Raw genomic sequence first — 20,737 nt, forward strand, 5'->3', positions numbered from 1 at the left:
TCAAAACAGGCTTTTGAAATCACCAATCGGTATATAAGCGAGTGCCGCTCGGAAATCCACTCAGTTTTTTTTATTCCAGTTACTGCTCTTGTGCTGATCGGTTGTATATTCAGAGAGCTCGGGATTTTTACAAACTGCTAGCTAGGACTGTTAATTTGTACGTTTTTCACCGTCCGATTTTTGTCGAGGATACGTCCAACGATGTTGGAATATTTAAAAATAAACCAATTTTAATTTTTTCATTCAAAAACACATTGACAATTTGCATAAAACATGCCGAAGACACGCCGCTGGCACGGTGCAATGTGAGTGAATTAAAATATCGTTGCTAGAAGTGAACACGCCCCGCTCACGCCACGTTGACGCCCCGCTGCAGTGAGAATATGGCCTTATCGTATCGAATAATACACTGTTGAAAAGTATTAGATTAGTTGATGGACGATTAATTTCAAAAATCGGGGATCACTAGATGGTATCATCGATTGGCTCGTGGTGGAGGAGAGATTTTTTAAGAAACAGAGTCGCGTCGAAGTGGAAGGGATGGAATTTTGTATCTGATGTCAACTGCTTGCAAATGAGCATAAATAATTTTATTTATTGTTTATTAGCAAACAGAATTATAGGAGGTTGTGTTCAAGACACGACCGCATTGTTGACGTAGAACTACGCTGTAATTTAATTCAAGTCGCTTGTTTATAACTACGGATATTATTTTATAATGCTACGAAAACTTTGAAATTACCATTCTACCAGTTTGGTCGCCCTAAAATGTTTTTTTATTGCATTTGACGATAATTGTTTGATGATTTATTATTGTGATGGCAGAACAATACATGCTCGAGATAAGCGCAGCTGTCATCCTTAGCGGGGAAAGTTTTGCTACTGGCAAGCGAAACCAAATCACATTCAAAATTCCAGAACGACATTTACTTTCTTGGTGACTAAATAACCGAAATAAACTCTATCTGTTAATCTCAACAACCTCGAAAAGAGTAGCACTGCTTCATTATGATCAAGATTAGCGCAAATGCAATCTTCGTTGAAAGCAGTTTTGCGACTGGTACGCGAGCCCAAATAAATTAATAACTTAATCTAACTTATAGAATAACTTGATGCACAACCTTAACACCTGCTTCACCACAGCGTCAGCTCAATGCATTGATGCAATGTCAAAGACACCAACGAAGCATTTATTATGACAGAAAACAAACAATGTTAACTGCTTGGAAAAAGGCTGAATATTTGTCTCAGCGGAGATTCATTACCAATACCCTAGCGTAAATATTTCCGCTATCTCCCCTCCTTTATATTTATCATTACGACTGCATAATTTGCAACACCAAACAATCGTCAATGATAGCATAAAGAAATTAGGCAATTGTTGCATCGTTACAGGGCCAATGCGCACAAGAGCAGATACAAATGGGGTTTCAGCGTAGCGAAGATGCACACTAATATTCATATATCGATGGCTTGAAGAAACTAAATATATACACACTTATCTCCGTTTTGCGCTCAGTTGCTCATCGATAAGTTGCTCGTTATTGTCAACTCTGTTCGGGAAAGCACACACATGGACAGAACAAATGTATGAGGAAATGGGAATGCTTCCAATTCTCATCAATTTAAACCATATACCGACTATGGGATGGTAAGTATAGCATATCAAACAAATCTTAGGGAATTTCCGATTCGTTTGGTATGTAAGTCGCCAAAAACCGTTCGCTGCAAAAATAGTTATTAACGTTAACTTTATTTCATAAAAACGTGACCTGTTTTCTGATTTAGCACCCTTAAGGTGAAGGTGGAAGCTAGCCACAAATGGCTGCCACAATGGCGCTCATTTCTTTCATCGCCCTCCCTCACCCCTCGCCCAAAAATCAATAATTTTGCGAAACAGTGTGAAGAAAATTATCGTTTTCGCACACTTCCCATCAAGTAATATCAACCAAACTCTAATCGATTACTCACAAGATATTAAATTTTCATCTGCTTTCGCACCGTATAGTGAAGAACGTCGGAAAACTCGAGCAAGTGCTCTGAAAGTTAAATTTTCGTTTTTCAATCTTCTGCAATGGTTTTGTTTGTATTGGTGGAAGCATCGTTATTTTTTCGACACTGATGCCAAACAACATCATCGAAACAGCTATAAAAACCACTCAATAAAATGTTATTCCGGAGTCATAGCGTCCCATGTCATGAAAAACAAATAAATTAAAATTGTGTTGATATAAATACAATTATTATTTTTACGTTTAATGGGTCTATAATCAGAGCTGCAATTTGTCATTGTCACTGCATATATTTGGGCTACTATGACGACCATTGCAACATTACCACCAAACGACGTACAACAAAATATAAACCAGCAAAACAAATTCCTCACTTTTCGATACTAAATAGTTTGTCAGAGTGTGTTGACGACCTAAGCATGTTGCAAGTCAGTGCCATATGATAGTCAAGACGGGAAATACTATGTCACTTGATGTAATGGAAGTTTACACGTTTACCAGGGTGCATTTGTTTACGTTGGGCTACCTGAATACCATTCTTACACGTTATGGCGTGTTCCACATAGTATTTACTATTACTTTGCTCGATGAGAATAAAATGCAGTCTCCGACAATCATCAATTCGATGCTGACAATTTTACCGCCTACTTGGTCGGTCAAAACGTATTGACGAAGCTCAGTAACAGGCAAATTGTTGCATCGTACTCCGTCAGTCACCATTTGACCAACATTTTTGTCAGTAGGATGTGACTAACGTGGCTCGTCAGTTGTCAGTGACATTGATGAAAAAATTCAGCTCTGTCTATAATGTAAGTTTTAGCAACTTTAACATTGGGTAAGAAAATTGTATTGCAGAGCTCGGAACACTGCCACGGCTGCCTATGCTTTCAAAAACAGTAAACGGAAAAGTATTAAATTCAATCTAAATGCCTCGGCCAACGAAGAGAAGGGTTAAGGCTTTCCAACGTGAATATGTGAAAACAATACGATCAACGAAGGAAAATATTAAGGAATTATCAACATCGAGTTACTATGCGGAAGAACTTGTTAATACCAAAAGTGCCCCAATTCGCATGTGTTATAAATTTGCTCATGTTATGCTCGCGTATAATCAGAATCATATGCAAATGCACCTTCTATATATATTTATATTTGCAATTGTTCATCGGAACATATCGTTCATACATTTTACTTTAGTATTGAATTGTTATTTGTTTTTTTTTTCAAATGTATTCAAAGACTCGTGTCAATGAAGCGCCACACAGTCTGATAAGTGAATTGATCTATTTACGTGTGCTTTGCTCTTCTCTCACAAACACTATTACCCCATTTTTACACGAGGGTTTACCTATACTACTACAATGGCTAGCTTCCACCTTCACCTTTATGAAAGACGTAGTTCTACGTCAAAAATCAACGTTAACGCCTGCTCAAGCCCTGGCTCTTTTTGTAGACTTGAATCAGTTAACGATATTGTTGAAACCTTGCCTAAGCTGTCCTGTTCTGCTGATCACTGCTTAACACGGTGACCTCTTATCGAAATCAAATCTCGTGATCTCGATTTCCATTTTCACATTCACTATAAATAGAAAAACAATCAGCTCGTTAGAGTGTTTATTTGCGATTCCCCCGATACATTGAAAACTGAGTAAGTAATGTCGCGATCTTGCATTCCATACTACTTCAAAAAGATGCACGCCAAAATCAGTAACCAGTCAAAGATTCAACGGTTCAATACCAACTACTCTACTTGATTGTGATGAACGGAACTGTGAAACTATCACATACGATTTCTCCTTCTCTTCAAGTTACGGACTTAGCAAACTGCAATTTATTCCCATTTTTGTTTGGTTACTATTATATCTCCGACTTCTTATACATATTTCGTTCAAATCCAGCTGCTAAGGTAGGCGAAAACACTTTCCTGAACCGACACATTCACGCTATGGCTATGGCTTTAAAGCTTTGAACACTATTTCGTACCGTAAATCGTCGCGCCTATTTTGTGCGTCGATTTTCCGAGTTTTATTTTCTCCTCTCGTCTCTCCGCACCACTCTCAGAGTAATGCTTATGACTCTACGTACCAGCTGGTATTATGGTATGTCGTTCTGCTTGTTTATCTTTTCATTCTGAGAGTATTTGGACTCTGACACTTATTTGCTTTGGTGAGTAGTATAGTTTTTTTTTTCTTGTGGATTGGTTTGTGTGATTCCTTTTTTGACTAAAACATCAAATTGTTCGAACTGTGTTATAGTATGAGAAAGATTAGATTCATGCTTTTTTTTTAATGTAGCTTATTTTGGCGAAGGTAGGTAGGTTCTGCTCTTTAGCGCTGCTGCTGCTGCTGTTGTTTCATTTCAATACAGAAGGTATATAGTATATGGTGCTCGCTCGTAACTTTACACAATTTTATTTCGGGCATAGGATGATTTTTGTTCTAAACTTCCTGTTCGTTATTCGGTTATTTAGTGGTTCAAGAAATTTTTGTTTTCTCATTTTATATAAAACATATGTATATAAACGCTTAATAATTAACTTCTTACCGTTAATAGTATAAGCTTAATTTTTGTGTTTTTCTTTTTATCTTTTATTATTTTACTCGTTCTTTAGCTTTTATCTCTATTCTAGTATATAGTGACGACCTTTAAAGTTAGTTATAACTTGTTGTCCTTCTCGTCTTATTTCTACCTTACGCGTAGTCAGAAACTTAACCTTATAGAACTGCATTTTTTCCTCCGTTTCAATTAGTTTAAATCTGATTTCTAGTTATTCGCAAACTCTTGCAGTATTCAATTTTTACGCCCTCCTATATTTGTATATAAATATATAGTTTCATATGTATAAATGTATATGTTGTGTGTTCTCTATGTGTGTTATGCTTAGTTTTTTAACCACTTGACCACTATTGTTCACCGTAAGTAGTATTAGGTTTCCCTACTTGATGAGATATTTTCGCATCCTTTCTATTTTTTCTTCACTTGAGTTCCGAATGATTAATGTGTGCAAGAATAATGTAAACTCAAGAAAAAAAACGCAATTCCTCAGAGTGGAATCACATCGTATTAAGGTAACCTATAGCAAAAAAAAATTACGATGTACAAAAAAATGGTATAATCTTATGAGAACAAAGTTTTGTAAAAGGTATCTAATTAACGAAATTGACTACAATGAAAAAAGTTAACAGATGAACAGAGGGGGACACGAGTTAAAACAATGAAAATGGGCAAAAATGTCAAGCTTCAAACGAAACAGAATTCTTAGAACTAAATTTTGCTATAAAACTAAATTGCTGATTATCCGAAATAAAATAGAGAATTAAACTAATTTTTCGAACAAGATTGAATCGCATCATCATCCAAAAGTAAAATAAAAATGGGGTTCAACTCGAACAAAAACTACTTTCCCTAAAGTGTGTATAGATTAAGTTTCTAATTATGACATACGGTTACACCAATGGGAGACTCCAGAAAAACGGAAATAAAAAAAAATTGCTTCTTGATCCTCCCGCAATTGTTTGAAGTATATGCAATTGCATTCGTTTATTAGATTGTTACCCTATCTGAACAACATGGACAAAAATATGCCAAAGTGAATTAATTTTAGATTTTAAAATTTTAATTCAAAAAAAAAATTATGTTATAAAACATAGCTGACGATGAAAGCAATTGAGTTTGTATGGTTTTTTTTCCTCTGTGGCTAGGTTCAGTGAGATGATGGATAGCGTTAGTAAAGACTAAGAAAAAAGAACTCTATTCAGTAATATAGTCAACGGAGGATTTAAATATACACGTGTTTTGTTGTTGTGTTGGGGGAGTTGTTTATCTTCTTACGTTGCTGTTTTGCTGCTGAATTATATCATAAGATAACTAGCTGATTAGGAGAGGTCTGTAACGAATATAAAGAAAAAAAAATCATATTTCATTCGCACTCTTGCACATGGAATGTAAGTTATTCTTCCTTCGTTGGAATACTCACAACTCGGCGCTGCTTCATAACGTCTTTGTATTTGGTCGTAAGTAAATTTGACAAATGCATCATATTGTTCGGCCAGTTTCGTGTTCAGAACAGCGTCGTATTGCTCCCGTAAGGAATCCTCTCGTTCTTTCAGCATACGTTCGCAAATCATTTGCACCTAAAAATGGAAAAAGCCTTCATAATACTTTTAGCAGAAACAAGCAATGGGAATAAGGTGTGATGTGATTAATTGATATTGATTTAGGAAAGTAAATCCCATCTTTCAAGTTTAAAGCAAAGTTTTCGGTTTTTCACAAGGATCTTTTTGCGTATATGGAACGGTTCACTTTATTAGAAGTGATGACAGGTGTTTATTTGAGCTTTTTCCCATTCAGAATTCAGATACAATAACCTAGAATCATCAGAAACTTAAGAAGATGGTGGAAAAAACGATTATTATTGGGTTTATAAAAATTATACTCCCGATAACTCTTGTAAGCCAAGAAGTTCAATTGAAGGATTGTCATTTCATTCCCTCAACTGTTCCTTATGTTTTGTTCCTGTTTGTGATAAAAAGATCCACTTGTTTCGAAACCTTTCATGCAGGGTTACCACAAATCTGTATATCTGTATTTTTAGCAAAAAATCTGTATCGGAAAATTAACAAATAAAAATAACGGTTTATTCTCATTTTGAATTTATTTTTCTTATTTATGGGTTGTCATATTAATACAACAAAACAAACCATAAAAAGGTTTTCTCATAATCCTATGAATTGTATGATGTTTATACATAGTTTTGTTGAACTTTGTCTTCAAATTTTTCGGAAAATTTCATCCTTGAAGCTCCTCCATGAGCCGATACAAAGTTCTTCGCTTTTAAAGTCTATAATTGTGGGTGCCAACCGATTTACGGAAATTTGTTTTGTTGGCATTTGAAAGCGAAAATATTCGCTCAACACACGATGATGAATGTTATCAAAAAGTGTCTCAGAAACAACCTTATTAACACTTTCGTAGCCCCGTCACCCAGATATGGGTGACACTTTCCTCGTTCAACGTGAATAGGGTTTTGAAAAGGAATTTGATAGAATAGGCACCTAAGTGTAACTATAGGATTTGTAGAAAAATAATTAAATTATAACCATATAAATATAATGTTTATACTACAGTGGAGCGATTATTGCCTTATCCGCGATTTCCGTTATTCGCGATGAGCTAGCCAGACTTTTCCGCGGATAACCGGGTTTCTACTGTACTACTTTTTATTAATTTATAGTGCAGATGGTTTGTAATGCAGCTTTTTGCCAAACCCATATAATATGACTTTGGCATGTGTTATTGTTATGTTATTGTGTTATTGTGTCAATTCATCTTCAAATTAAATTAAAGATTGCCAGATCATGTAAAAGTTGTCCACAAACTAAGTTTGATCTTAATTTAATAATTTATCTGCAAGTTGGGCTACGCAAGGAAGAGCCCCATAAGATTCATCTTGAGTAGACTGAATTTTTCTTTCGATTTTTGCGATCTTAGATTTCAAACTTTTTGTAGATTCGTTTTTCAATATACATCGATTTGACCAATGACCACTTAACAATTTTTTCGAACATAATGTCAACATTTGGATCGCATCTTCTACGATTTATTTTCATACAAATGCGACAGAGATAGAACTAGCGGCAGCTGCTGAAGGGATGTTGGGGAGCCGCGGGTAAGACGGACAGTAGGGGTATAATGGGTATAATGGGGTATAATGGAATGGTGGTTGATTTGTATAGTTGCATTTTGAATTTCAAATTTCTGTTGATGAGAAACCCTTCTACATGCTTTTCTGTAATATTTGAACCCTCATATATCATATACAATGAATACTGATCAAAACAGGAATAGAGAAACCAAAACCGAAAATCGAACATGATTCCGCGTGTGTATGTAACTTTTGCGGCTTCGATATTAAGCATTTTGAATGGTTTAATTGCAAAATTGAATTCGCTGATGGTTATATTTCGGTTTGTGAATTGACAGAGAAGTGATATTAGGTATGTACAGAAAAGTGAATTCATTCGTAAGTGGTAAGTCTAAATTATTGAAATAATTGCACTGGGGGGGTTGAATGGACAGCCACTTCCATAATCACATCATGGAAAGTGAAGGGAATTGAACTCTTTTTTATATTGCTTTCTCTTATTGTTCTATTTCAGTTACTGGATGCACAAATACTGAGAGAGAGAGTGAAATTATTCCTCTCGCGAGCGATAAACTTCTACGCTTCATATATTATGAACCTGTCCATATATTTTGATGTTTCATCATAAATATGAAATTTGTATTCCCCGTTTAAAGAAAAGGCAAAACTCCTATAGTATAAGCAGATAAATTGAGAAAAAAGTTTTCGATTTTTCAAAGATCGATTCTTTGGCACTGATTTAATCAGTGGATCGATATCTACGCCGTTTGGGAAATCGATCTTCTTATAACGTCCGCCCAATCCTAGTTTCAACACTTTTAGCTGGTTCGTCACTTTACTTCCCTTTCGGAAGAATGTCAGAAAAGAGAATTGAACTCGTGACCATTAGTGTGAGGGGTATGGATGTTACCACTAAGCCAGATCGCTTCCACGTATAAAACCAGTTGTATTTCGGGATTAGTTAAGGAGGTAGTACACTATGAACGTCATGTGATTTTTGCAATTTTTTTCAACGAGAAAATAAATTACTATGATTATCCTGATATCACAGTTTTATTAGGTATATATTACATAACAAACAAAAAATATATTAGTGTCAATTGGACTGTCCCCTGAATAGCCGCAACGGGTTTATTGAAACCTTCCAGCCAAAACCTTCTAAACTAGTGGGAGTTCTACAAGTTTTTCTAGTGGACCGATTTCAACCAATGATTTTTTTACGTAATCTTTGATATATTTACTGTCATCGTACGTAGGATTTTTTCAAAATATTGATTTTTGACGAAATGGCGACATTTTTCCTGCAAAAAATAGCGTTTTTGCTACAAAAATCGAGACAAAAACATTCACCAAAATTTTACTTTTCAAAATAACAAAAAATGCTACGTTCGATGACAGGAAATTTAGTGGAGAATCTGGGAAAAACTATTTCATCAAAATCAGATGGACCGTTCCGAAGATAGAACTTCCAATATTTTGAAAAACTTAGTTTCAAGAAAAACGCGTTTTAAATTTTGAATCCGCGCTTTAGTCAAAGACTCGGGTCCACTAATTGGCTTGTAACTTTGGAAAGGAGCATCAGACAAACATGGGACAAAAACTATAGTAAAGTAGACATCCCAGAGAAGGTTTTAGGCCAGAATTTTTTTTATTTTAATTTTTCTAAGTTTCCATAGTTTCCATTCTATTCCACGATCTCTTGAATTTCCGCTTGACAATTGCTTGATATATTTCAATTGGGCGAAATTGGAGCCAATTTGGGAGGATTGAGGTCTTTTTCAATCTAATCGGACCCACTGTCACGGTACCATTGAAGCCCCTCTCTACTATAGTGGCAGCTTGCCAAATCTGACCAAAACTTCACCGAACCTTTCCTAGCCTAAATAAATGGAAGGAGACATTTCTACAAGCACTTTTCCCCATACATTTCCGAGTCCATTGTCTTGTTTGTGACGAAAAGCATGGTTTTCTGTCCACAGCAAATCCCTTGCCAAATCAAAAACATCCTGACAAATTTATTAATGAAAACAAACTTAAATTTTCTGCGGGCAACTCTTTTGCCTTTAAGGTGAAGGTGGAAGGAAGACACAAATGGCTGCCACAATGGCGCTCACTCCTTTCATCTCCCTCCCTCATCCCTCGCCCGATAATCAATCATTTTACGAAACAGTGTGTAGAAATTGATAGTTTTCGCACACATCAACCGCATCAAGTAATATCAACCAAACTCTAATCGATTACTCACAAGATAATAAATTTTCTTCTGCCGTTTCTGCTGCTGTCTAGGGAAAAACATCGTTAAACGCGAGCTAGTGCTCAGAAAGTTAAATTTTCATTTTTCAATTTTCTGCATAAGTTTTATTTGTATTGGTGAATGCATCTTTATTTTTTCGTTACAAAATGTTATTCCTGTGTCACAGGGTTTCATGTCATGAAAATCAATAAAATAAAATTGTATTGATATCAATACAATTATTATTCTTACGTTTAATGAATCTATAATGCAAGTTTTAGCAACTTTAACCCTTTGCGGTCGTTTTAAATTTGGTCCTGGATGTAGGAATGGTCGGAATTATTTTTACTTGAAAAGGTAGTGATTCATGAAAGAGTCGCTTGAGGCACTTACGCGATTATTCAAATAACATGAGATATTTATGCAAACAGTAGTTTTGATAGTTACAATCTTCACACCAAAGTGTTACAACGGCTAAATTCTACTGTTATGATTTTTTTTACCACACTCCTACGCATTCAACGCACTGTGCGTTATCTTGCGTGGGTGAATACTTCGTTTGATACTGAGTACCGTTATCTACTACTCATAGGAGTACTGTATTGATTCGTGAACAGGTTCACTAGACATCAAGCTTCGTTTGGCAAAAGCTTAAACTGGTACTTGGTTGGTTAAAATATAATATTAGCATGGTTTCTTGCTGTGGTGGCACAAACGATCACAAAGAGTAAACATTGATTAAGAAAATTGTATTGCAGAGCTCGGAACACTGCCACGGTTGCCTCTGCTGTCAAAAATAGTAAACGGAAAAGTATAACATTCAATCAAAATACCTCGGCCAACAAAGAGAAGGGTTAAAGCTCTCCAACGTGAATATGTGAAAAAATACGATCAACGAAAAACAATATTAAGGAATTGTCAACTGTGCGGAAGAACTTGTTAATACCAAAAGAGCCCCAACTCGCATGAGTTATAAATTTGCTCATGTTACGTTCGCGTGTAATAAGAATTTTACTTCATATGCAAATACGCCTTCTTTATATATTTATGTTTGCAATTGTTCATCGGAACATATCGTTCATACATTTTACTTATGTATTGAATTGTTATTTTTTCTCAAATGCATTCTAAGACTCGTGTCAGTGAAGCGCCACACAGTCTGATAAGTGAATTGATCTGTTTACGTACCAAAACCAAAACAACCGGTGTGCTTTGCTCTCCTCTTACAAACACTATTACCACATGAAAACTCGTGGTTTTACCTATACTACTACTTCGTTCCACCTTCACCTTAAATAGTCTGTATATTATACGTTTTATATGTTTCACATATGTATCTTTAAAATGATGAAAAATCGCATTGTGAAGATGAAATGATGAAGAAGCCAGGAGCCACCTTTTGAATACATGATGCTCATGAAAGAAAATGTTTCTGTCAGAGACATATTGGTACTCAACCAAGACGCCAACCTTGGTTACAATATACCTATACCTCGCTATACGGCCGCTCTTTATACGTTTCGTTGAACAAGCTTGGAACCGATCCGATAGAGTTTGTATGAATTTGTATTGGAATAATTGATTCGTTATTCGGCTTTTTTCTTAGCGACCCAGGAACGTATCTAGGCCAGTCTTCGGAAAGCAGCGCGGTGTTGATGTGCAACTTTTTGTTTTGTACCCAGTTGAACTCTCACTCCTTGCGCACACCCGCGCCCGGGCGAATCAACGCGCACCGAAACAAAGTTGAAATGTTTAGTTTCAACACCGTTCGCTTTACAGTTCGAACATCCATTCTGCACCGTATCATTACACCGATGTAGTGATCCCCGATAATCGTTCGATTAATCGATTAATCGAATACTTCCTACAAAAATCGATTATTAGTCGAACGAATACTGAACAACCAATAATCGAAGCGAACGAATAATTTACGTCGATTAATCGACCCAAGCCCAGAGCAAAAAAAAAGTACTGCCACTGCAATTTTATCCTGAAAATTAATCATTGTCATTGGCGCTCCACTAAACTCGTAAAGGAAGCTCAATTCGCGTTGACGGCATTGAGCTTCGCTTACGAGTTTAGGGGAATGTCAAAGATAATAATTGATTTTCAGGCGATTGAACACTTTTTTGTTTCCAGATGACTTTCTAACAAATGAGAAATATTAGTCTAACTAATTATTTCTCTCAGTACGACGATTAATCGATTAATCGATTATTTTGGGCGATTAATCGTATCGAATAACAAACTGCTGAAAATAATTCGATTAGCTGATGAACGATTAATTTCAAAAATCGGGGATCACTACACCGATGTATATCGAGATGGAAAATGTAAGGTGGGAAGATTTTCAAATCTGTGACGTCACAGATTTTGTTTATGTGTAAGTAACAAAATACAAAATACTCCACTACATAGGAAAAGTATTGATATTAAAAGTAAAAATAATTAAATGGAATGAACGAACTATTTTTTTAAACAATGCTAGCGTTCAAAATCATTATGGCCCAATTGAAATTTAAGTATTATTGAGGTGTTCTCAACTTAATTTCAATTCAATTTTACTTCTCGTTACGTCGACCAAAAACGTAAATGAACAAAGTTGGAGTTATACAATCGTTTGTTTCTTTAACGGAAAACACTTGACAGTGCATTGGAAAAAGGCTGCATGTTTTTTTCGAGTAACATTCACTTGGAAAACAAATTTAATTAACTCAATATGACCTAAATTGAGACGAAAAGTTTTCCACTTGCGTCCTAGTTTTAGATGAATGAAGTGTTCAGCACCCTAATTATGAAAAAAGGAATTAAAACTGCTGAAAAGAGATAAACTTCCATGTTGCTCTAAAATCCAGAAATAGTAGACATTAGAATACTAATTCTGATATAAGATGAAATCAAAGATGAAACATTTTTGTTCGTGACATGTTGTTTTTTTTTAAATGATGAATGTATTGTGAAAAATATTTTTGGAAATATGTAATTATTTTCTATATATCCTCTTTCAAAGTTATTAGTTGAAACATTCAATTTTGTGCCATTTGAGTAAATGACTGTCATGCCTGGTATGTGAACTTCCTATCTTCCTGGATACTAATACAATCAAAGTTTAACACAACCAAATCCCGTGAATCTTCCCACCTTTTATTCCTCATCTCGGGTGTATATGCTTTCTCTGTTGAGACGGTGCGTATGGGGACGCGCTGTTGTTTTTATGCTTTGCTTAGAACGAACGAAGACAAAGCGGGCGCTAGAATTTGATGTGTATGTGTGTGTGTGTATAGAACGAGACGCGCATCACACAAGTGAGAAGAAATGTTAAGTATCTGAGTTCTGCGCCGGGTACATTTTGCGCTGTCGTGCTTATGTAGGGTGTCGACTCAAAATCCGAAAATAAATTCCCTGATATTCCCTGATTTTCCAGTAATTTTTCAGAAAAATTCCAGGTGTAGACTAGCAATTAAATTCTCTAAATGTATTATAGCTGTAGCTCCTAAAACATTTAATTAGTTTAAACAATGAAACTTAAGAACGTCTGTCAATATTTTCCAATAAATTAATTGTTTGTGATTTTTAATTAAGTTTAACCACGACTGATGGTGTCGTGAAAGATTTTAAAAAATGGATATACTAATACAGTTCAAAGTTATTTTGAAGGAGTCTTAAATATTATTACAGAATGAGACATTTTCATTTTGATTCGGATCGATTTCATGAAACTGTTACGATTTGAACGAAATGCTTTATCTCGCAATCTTTCGGTCCTCTCCTGTACGTTTTGCAAAATTTTCCCCGTTTTACCTCCAGAGATTTCACTTCTGTTTCCCGTAGCCGTTTTATTAACTTTGATTCATATGACGATAAAATAAGCTCAACATCTTTATTGATGCTATCCTTCCAAAGTGAAGTATAGCATCATAAACTTGTCGCATAGCACAAACGTATTTTCATAAAAACATTCGCTAATGGCTAACGAGTCTAACGAGAGAAAGAAGACCATTTTGGGTAAAAAATTCCGTAAACCTGTCCTTTTCAAAAATGGTCTATTCATTCATTTTTCGGATCGTAGTGAGCAAAACTTGTTTATGTTGCTAGCAATATTCTTTAAATGATAAATCTGCTGGAGCTCCACTGATACGACCAAAATCCGTCAAATATCAAAAAACCAATAGTCAAAAGCTTCACGAATCGTTTTCCCTCCATTTTCTATCGGAATCAATGATGGAAACATCAAAGATACATCAACGCAGTGCTTCACATTTCAGACGAAATTTCAAGATTTGTCAGTCGTAAAATTTTGGCGAGTTTTTTTAATCCTCTGATGAACCGTGTAAAATATGCAATCCGAAGCTATCCAAATTCAAGAGCTTTTTTTTCTTCATTTTAAAAAAACCAGTAGCACCTCGCGTAATATGACAAATTCACATTTATACCGTCCATCGACACAAAAAGAAGTTTGTTCAAATAAATAATTCCTATGCCTTCTTCAAAAGCTGCAAGTTTATTCCTGATGCTTGGGAATGTCCCAAGAACATTGACGTCATCATAAATCTCATTTTATCACGCCCTAGTTAGACCTTCTCAGCTTCCTGGTTGTCATGAAACATTCTTCTTAATACAACCATATATTTTTTTCAGCAGTGTGGAGTGATTTATGCTACATAACTGTTTCCAGGCACCACAGGAGCTCAGCTGTCGTAGTATGATTGTCAAGCATTAATTTATCGATAGTTTTCGAAGAAAAGGAAGGGAATTGGTTGAAGCTGAACGGCAGATACTGATGCCAAAAATGCCAGAAAAACATTACGAATGTAAAAGCCGTCTTCTTTTGCGCTGTTTACCCTTCGGAAGGACTAAGTTCACCTACAGGCAAAAGCAAACTGAAAAACCTACAGAGTCAAACTAGTCCAATACACCTTTTTTGGTATCATTAACATTCTTCGCACCATGATAGAATACACGTTTTCTTCGAGCGCGCGCTGATGAAAATTAAACTCAAGCGCAGCGCTGAGTTTGTTTTCTGAAGACTGATCTAGGCCGTAAAGCGAGGTATGGGTGTACATTACGCTACAGTGCCGGCTAAATGTTTATCCATACGTGGCAAGTTGCCCCCAAGATGCATGCTGTACAAGGAGGAGTTCAATGCAGAGATGTCCGATATTCAAAGGGCGGTACCACAATTTCTATAGCAAACTACAGCAGAAATCAAATGCGATGTGGCGATCACAATAGATTCGTATATAGTTGCCGGATGAAACTAAAATAGCCGCGATCATGACATTGGGAAAACACCTAATCAAGGGGAAGTGGTATTCAATGCAATGCTCCATCAAGCTATTGCGATTTACTCTCAAAATTAATGAATTGTAAAAAATAATATAAATTTTCAATTCAACAATTCATGCTCCCAAAAAAATCCCATTATTGCATCTTATAATCTAATCTATAATCTAAATCTACGCAATATTTCCCACAAACGTTCAGACCCTCTGGATTTGCTTTATCCTTAGAAACGAAGAGGTTTACCATAGAATAAAACATAAACACCTGCTGCGACTTTGTCAATATACGTGTGCACAGCATCTACTGAAACCCACTGCTGCCTCAAAGAAGAATGTCTGCGTCGTATGTGGTGCTGTAACAATGTAAGTAACGAACCTGTTTGAATGTGAAGAGTGCCTTCTCGGGATTTTTCATCATGCTTGGCGGGGTGTCCGGCCGACGGGGACTGTCTGGGCCCATTTCCGAACCGCTCGATTCCGAATCTTGCATTCGTTCCATGTTGTGCTGTGTGCTGTTGAACGTCAGCTGCTTCCTACGGTGCAGTCTTCTGATCTCCTCGGTGATGTTTTGGGCCATTTTCTCTGAGAAATATTGAAATGAATATTGGTGAGAATTACTAGTCCGGAAATTGTTGCACAAACATATAAGCAGTGTTGCCACATTTTCATCTGTATGGAAAGGAATTTTTTTTATCTGTTTTTTTATCGAAAATATTCGTTGTTATATTTATATATTTTATATATAAATATTCTAAAACGCGAATCAAATTAAAAGATTTGAGTCAACGTTTTAACATTCTTTGAAGAATAAAACAAAACTGAATACTCGAGCATACGAAAGATATATGACTGAAAAACGCAGAGTAAATGCTGAATTGAGATGGCGCAGTTATTACAGGAACATGAGTGTCATTGTAAAAACAGAACCACAATATATCTTATCACATGCTGAAGTAATTCTTCCAACCAGAAATCGAATTTGAGGACTACGCTAGCCCGAATCTAAAAAATTGAGTATTTCAACATAAGTTGATAATTCATCAACAAAGATAGAAGCTATGCACACTACAAATAATCTAAATACAGGTAAACCGGTTTTGTGCGAGAGATAGGAACCGCACAAAAAATTGTACAAAGCTTCACCAGTAGCTCTAAAAAATTGTGTTCGCTACACAATTTGAAAAAAAAAACTTTATGCGGTGGATAGGTACCGCTAAGAAAAGGAAAAGCGTCCACTTTTAGTTTTATTATCAGAAACACATATTATTGAAATTGAATCATTTGATCAATATAGTATTCCGGGATACAATGTAGCTGCTTGTTTATCGCATTCTAGACATACTGGCGGTGTTGCTATTTATGTCAAAGAATCAGTTCAATTCAATCTTCGCCTCAACGAAGTTATTGATGGAAACTGGTTTTTGGGCATTACAGTTGAACGTGGCATGAAGATGGGTAATTATGGTGTTTTGTATCATAGCCCCAGCTCAAGTGATCAGCGAAATTTTAGAAAATTGGCTCGAAATGTTCCTTGATTCTAGCAAATTAAATATATTAGCTGGTGATTTCAATATCAATTGGCGTGATGACTACAATTCGAACCATTTGAAGCGCTTATCTGATTTCTTCAATTTGAAACAAACAGTAAATGAATTCACGCGTATTTCCAGGCACAGTAAAACTTTAATTGATCATGTTTATTCCAATTTTGAAACTATTAACAGTCACTGATACCAATTTGAAAATAACCGATTATGAGACCTTAGTTATCAATATTGTAGATAATTTCGTGCCAAACGACGATTTTGTTAAATTAAAGTGCTGGAGGAAATATTCGAAACATGCTGTTATGGAAAATTTTGAAATCTTTATTGAAACCTAGTAATAGTAAACCGCGGTCCATAGCTTTTCATGGCACACTTGAACAGTCTGAACAGGCTATAGTATCCAAGTTTAATGATTATTTCGTTAATAGTGTTTCATTGATCAATCAGTCCATTGAATTGGTCGATGAACCTGATGAAATAAGACAGCCGGTTGATAGTAATTGTAGATTTGAAAGATTTCACCCAATTACATGAAATGAACTTAGAACTATTTGCTTTTCTTTAGGTAAAACGGCTGGAGTGGATAATGTCAATGCTAGAGTTATTCAAGATTGCTTTCATGTCATTGATCACATCTTGCTGGACCTTATTAATAAGTCTTTATTAACTGGGCATGTGCCTCATGTGTGGAAGGAATCTTCCATACTTCCTATTCAAAAGGTTGCTGGAACGATTAAAGCCGAAGAGTTTCGTCCCATCAACATGTTGCACACATTAGAGAAAATATTAGAATTAGTTGTTAAAGGCCAACTGTTGCAATATTTAAATCTCAACGCTTTGCTAATACCAGAACAATCGGGATATCGAGAAGGACATTCCTGTGAAACCGCATTGAACTTGGTGTTAGCAAAATGGAAAGAGAAATTAGAATATAAAGATACCATCATTGCTGTTTTCTTGGATCTGAAACGCGCTTTCGAGACAATTTCTAGGCCCTTGTTGTTGAATACGATTAAGCGCTTTGGAATTACGAGTACTGCATATAAATGGTTTGAAAGTTATTTGTATGACAGAACTCAACGGACTATTTTTAATGATTCAATTTCCAGTCCCGTAGGGAATAATCTTGGAGTACCTCAGGGAAGTGTATTAGGGCCCCTTCTATTTATTATGTACATCAACGACATGCGACGAGTTTTACGATTTTGTGATATTAACCTTTTTGCAGATGATACTGTGTTATTCATTGCAGCTAATTTGCGTTCTTTAAGTAGATGGTTGAAGTATAAGCAATTGAAGTTGTATATAAATAAAACTAAATTTATGGTAATCTCGCGAAATCGTTCTAATGAAAACGTCTCAATTGTAATTGATGATGAGACCATTGATCGCGTTCGGGAGATTAAATATCTTGGCGTGATTATTGATGACAAACTCAAGTTCAATACTCACATTGACAATGTCATCAAGAAAATTGCCAAGAAGTATGGAATCTTATGCCGATTGAAAAACGATTTAACTATTTGCAGCAAAATACAGCTATACAAATCAATCATCTCTCCTCATTTAGACTTTTGTTCTTCCATATTATTTTTAGCCAATGATACACAAATATCGAGATTACAACGTTTGCAGAATAAAATAATGCGGTTGATCCTAAAATGTAATAGATTCACTTCCTCATCTTTGATGCTGGACGCTCTAAAATGGTTATCCGTGAAGCAAAGAAGTCTATTTAACTATGGTGTTCATTTTTAAAGTAGTTAATGGTTTGCTGCCTCGATATTTGTGTGATCGAGTTGAAAGAGGAAGTGATTTCCATAGATATAACACTAGAAACGCGAATGAATTAAGAACACCTAATTTCTTGTCATGTGCTTCACAAAATTCGTTGTACTTCAAAGGAATAAATGTTTTCAACTCGATGCCAAGACATATTAAATGCCCAACAACACTTACAGAATTTAAGAGGCACTGTATTTCACACGTGAAAGCTGTCTTTAGTTAACAGTCGAACGATTTTTTTTTAAATTTTATGACGAAGATTTTTATTGACGAAGTTTTATACGAACGGATAATTAATGTGGACAATTTTTTTTTAGTTTGTTTTAATATTTTCAATTAACCTGACGAAGTTTTTTGAACGGATTATATTATGTAGACTATTTAATTTTTTTTTTAATTATCTTTTTTTAATTAGTATTGATCTCTATTATGTCTGTCATGATCTGGTTTTGATGGACTATTTTTATTTTTATTTTGTTGTTTTTATAGTTGTATTAGTTGAAAAAAAAATAAAAGTAGTCTACAAAAGTTTGAGCGTCGCGCGCGTGCCACAGATATAAAGGATATTAAATTGAAAGATTTTTAAGTGCCGGTCTAGGAAATTTTCGTAAAGGATATTTTCTCGATTTCTCTGAATGAGGATATTCATTGTCAATCCAAAACAAGGCTGGCGGTTGGACTTGTGCTCTGGTGGACCCTTTGGCTGCAAGGGCCTCGTCGGGACCGTATCGGTTCTGTGGCGGACATGACTGAGTATTGTCTTGTCTTTGGAAATTGCAATTTTTTGAACTTATATCTGTGAATAAAATCAGTGCGTTTTTTTTTGTGTTTGCTAAACTGATTTCAATGTTGAGAAAAAACAAAAAAATTATCTTTTAGATAACTCGTCTTGCTCAAACCTCTGTAGGGGAAGGAGGCGGGAACATCATCATCATCATCATCATTAAAAAAAAGAAAATAACTCAAATTCTAATGATTCCGTTCTTGAGCACCGATCGATCTCCTTCTGTTTTCCCACTGAACGTTGTGACAAGTTGCGTTTTCACAATCATATTGAAGGAATCTAAAATGATAACATAGTTTTGAGCTATGTTTGAATAATTATTCAATGTACGTTCTAATTGATATTTATATATAGCGCGTTTCATTGAACTTACCCTGACGTTTTGAAGTTTATTTCAATAAAAGTGAACAAAGAATATATTTCGCAACTGCGAACTAAATTTTATAAATTTAGAAATGATAATTGGCTTGATGAACTGTTGATTGAGTGAATGTCGCCCAAATTTTTCCACAAAAACAGAACTTTGATAAGTATTCTATTAAGGTGGATTGTACCGAAATTTAGAAGCCAGAAAATAGAATGAATGACACTCATTTGTCAAAAACTTTCTATAAATAACTCATTTATTCATTTCAACTCTGGAATCCATATCCACATCCAGGGCTCTGCATAGTCATAGTCAACTGAGGATAGTAAGCTGACTATCTGACTGACTATATCCGTATTCAGTTAGTAATGACTTTTGGCTTCTATACGCAGTTTCTCCGGCAAAACGACTAAACAGTCAGTCGGGCGTTTAGTCGCTATCTCCCTTTACCGACTCGACTATATCATTTTATTCTTCCCAGTCAAATTGTCCTCATTGCATTTTGAAGTGACTTCCCCCAAAACAAATTCATTCTTCTCTTTCTCTCTCCCATGTACGTGTGCATGCATCGATGTTTGAGTTCAGCTTGGTTTGACATACGCTACAGGTGAGCTAGATTCCTTTGTATCGTACACGAAAATTACTCACACGTATAAAATAGCGTGCAGTGTGTGTGCGCTATTTTGCACGCTATTTACTAATACTAACGCGAGGACCTTTATAGCGTACTTGATAAATGTCTAAGTTCGTTGGTTTGAGTTCACGATGAGTAGACAATCAACCGTCCATTGATAGAGTAACTTATTTTTTGCATCAGAAATAATGTTTTCGTTCCTCTTTATATGGAAGCAAAAATAAGATTGCGTACGCGGGTATAAATTTCGTTCCTAGGGGAGTAGAAATGTGGATTGAAGTCAGTTGAATGAAGAGGCATATTTGTATTCATTAGTCGAGTCAGTTAAAATAACCACTGACTGGAATAGTTCACCAGTCATCCACGCTAGTCAACGCTAGTCAATTCATGTTCTAGTCAAGTCACATTTCGTTGTGGGTGACTGCCGGAGCAGTTCTAGTCGAAGCGAA

The 20,737-nt window shown here is 35.6% G+C and overlaps 1 protein-coding gene across 4 annotated transcripts in view; it reads right to left on the bottom strand.

The window, feature by feature from the left end:
* Positions 1-3,820: 3,820 nt before the first annotated feature.
* Positions 3,821-20,737, bottom strand: part of LOC129765346 (akirin) — a 28,279-nt gene continuing 11,362 nt past the window's right edge. For all 4 annotated transcript variants that reach the window (XM_055765539.1, XM_055765538.1, XM_055765540.1 and 1 more), the window contains exons 3-5: positions 15,548-15,753; positions 5,989-6,145; positions 3,821-5,898 (exon numbers count right to left, since the gene is read on the bottom strand). In XM_055765539.1, coding sequence (XP_055621514.1) covers positions 5,888-5,898; positions 5,989-6,145; positions 15,548-15,753 — 374 coding nt within the window. In that variant the 3' untranslated portion in view covers positions 3,821-5,887. The remainder of the gene's footprint in view (positions 5,899-5,988; positions 6,146-15,547; positions 15,754-20,737) is intronic.

The sequence above is a fragment of the Toxorhynchites rutilus genome, chromosome 2 (genome assembly GCF_029784135.1).
Source record: "Toxorhynchites rutilus septentrionalis strain SRP chromosome 2, ASM2978413v1, whole genome shotgun sequence".
Classification (NCBI taxonomy): Eukaryota; Metazoa; Arthropoda; class Insecta; order Diptera; family Culicidae; genus Toxorhynchites; species Toxorhynchites rutilus.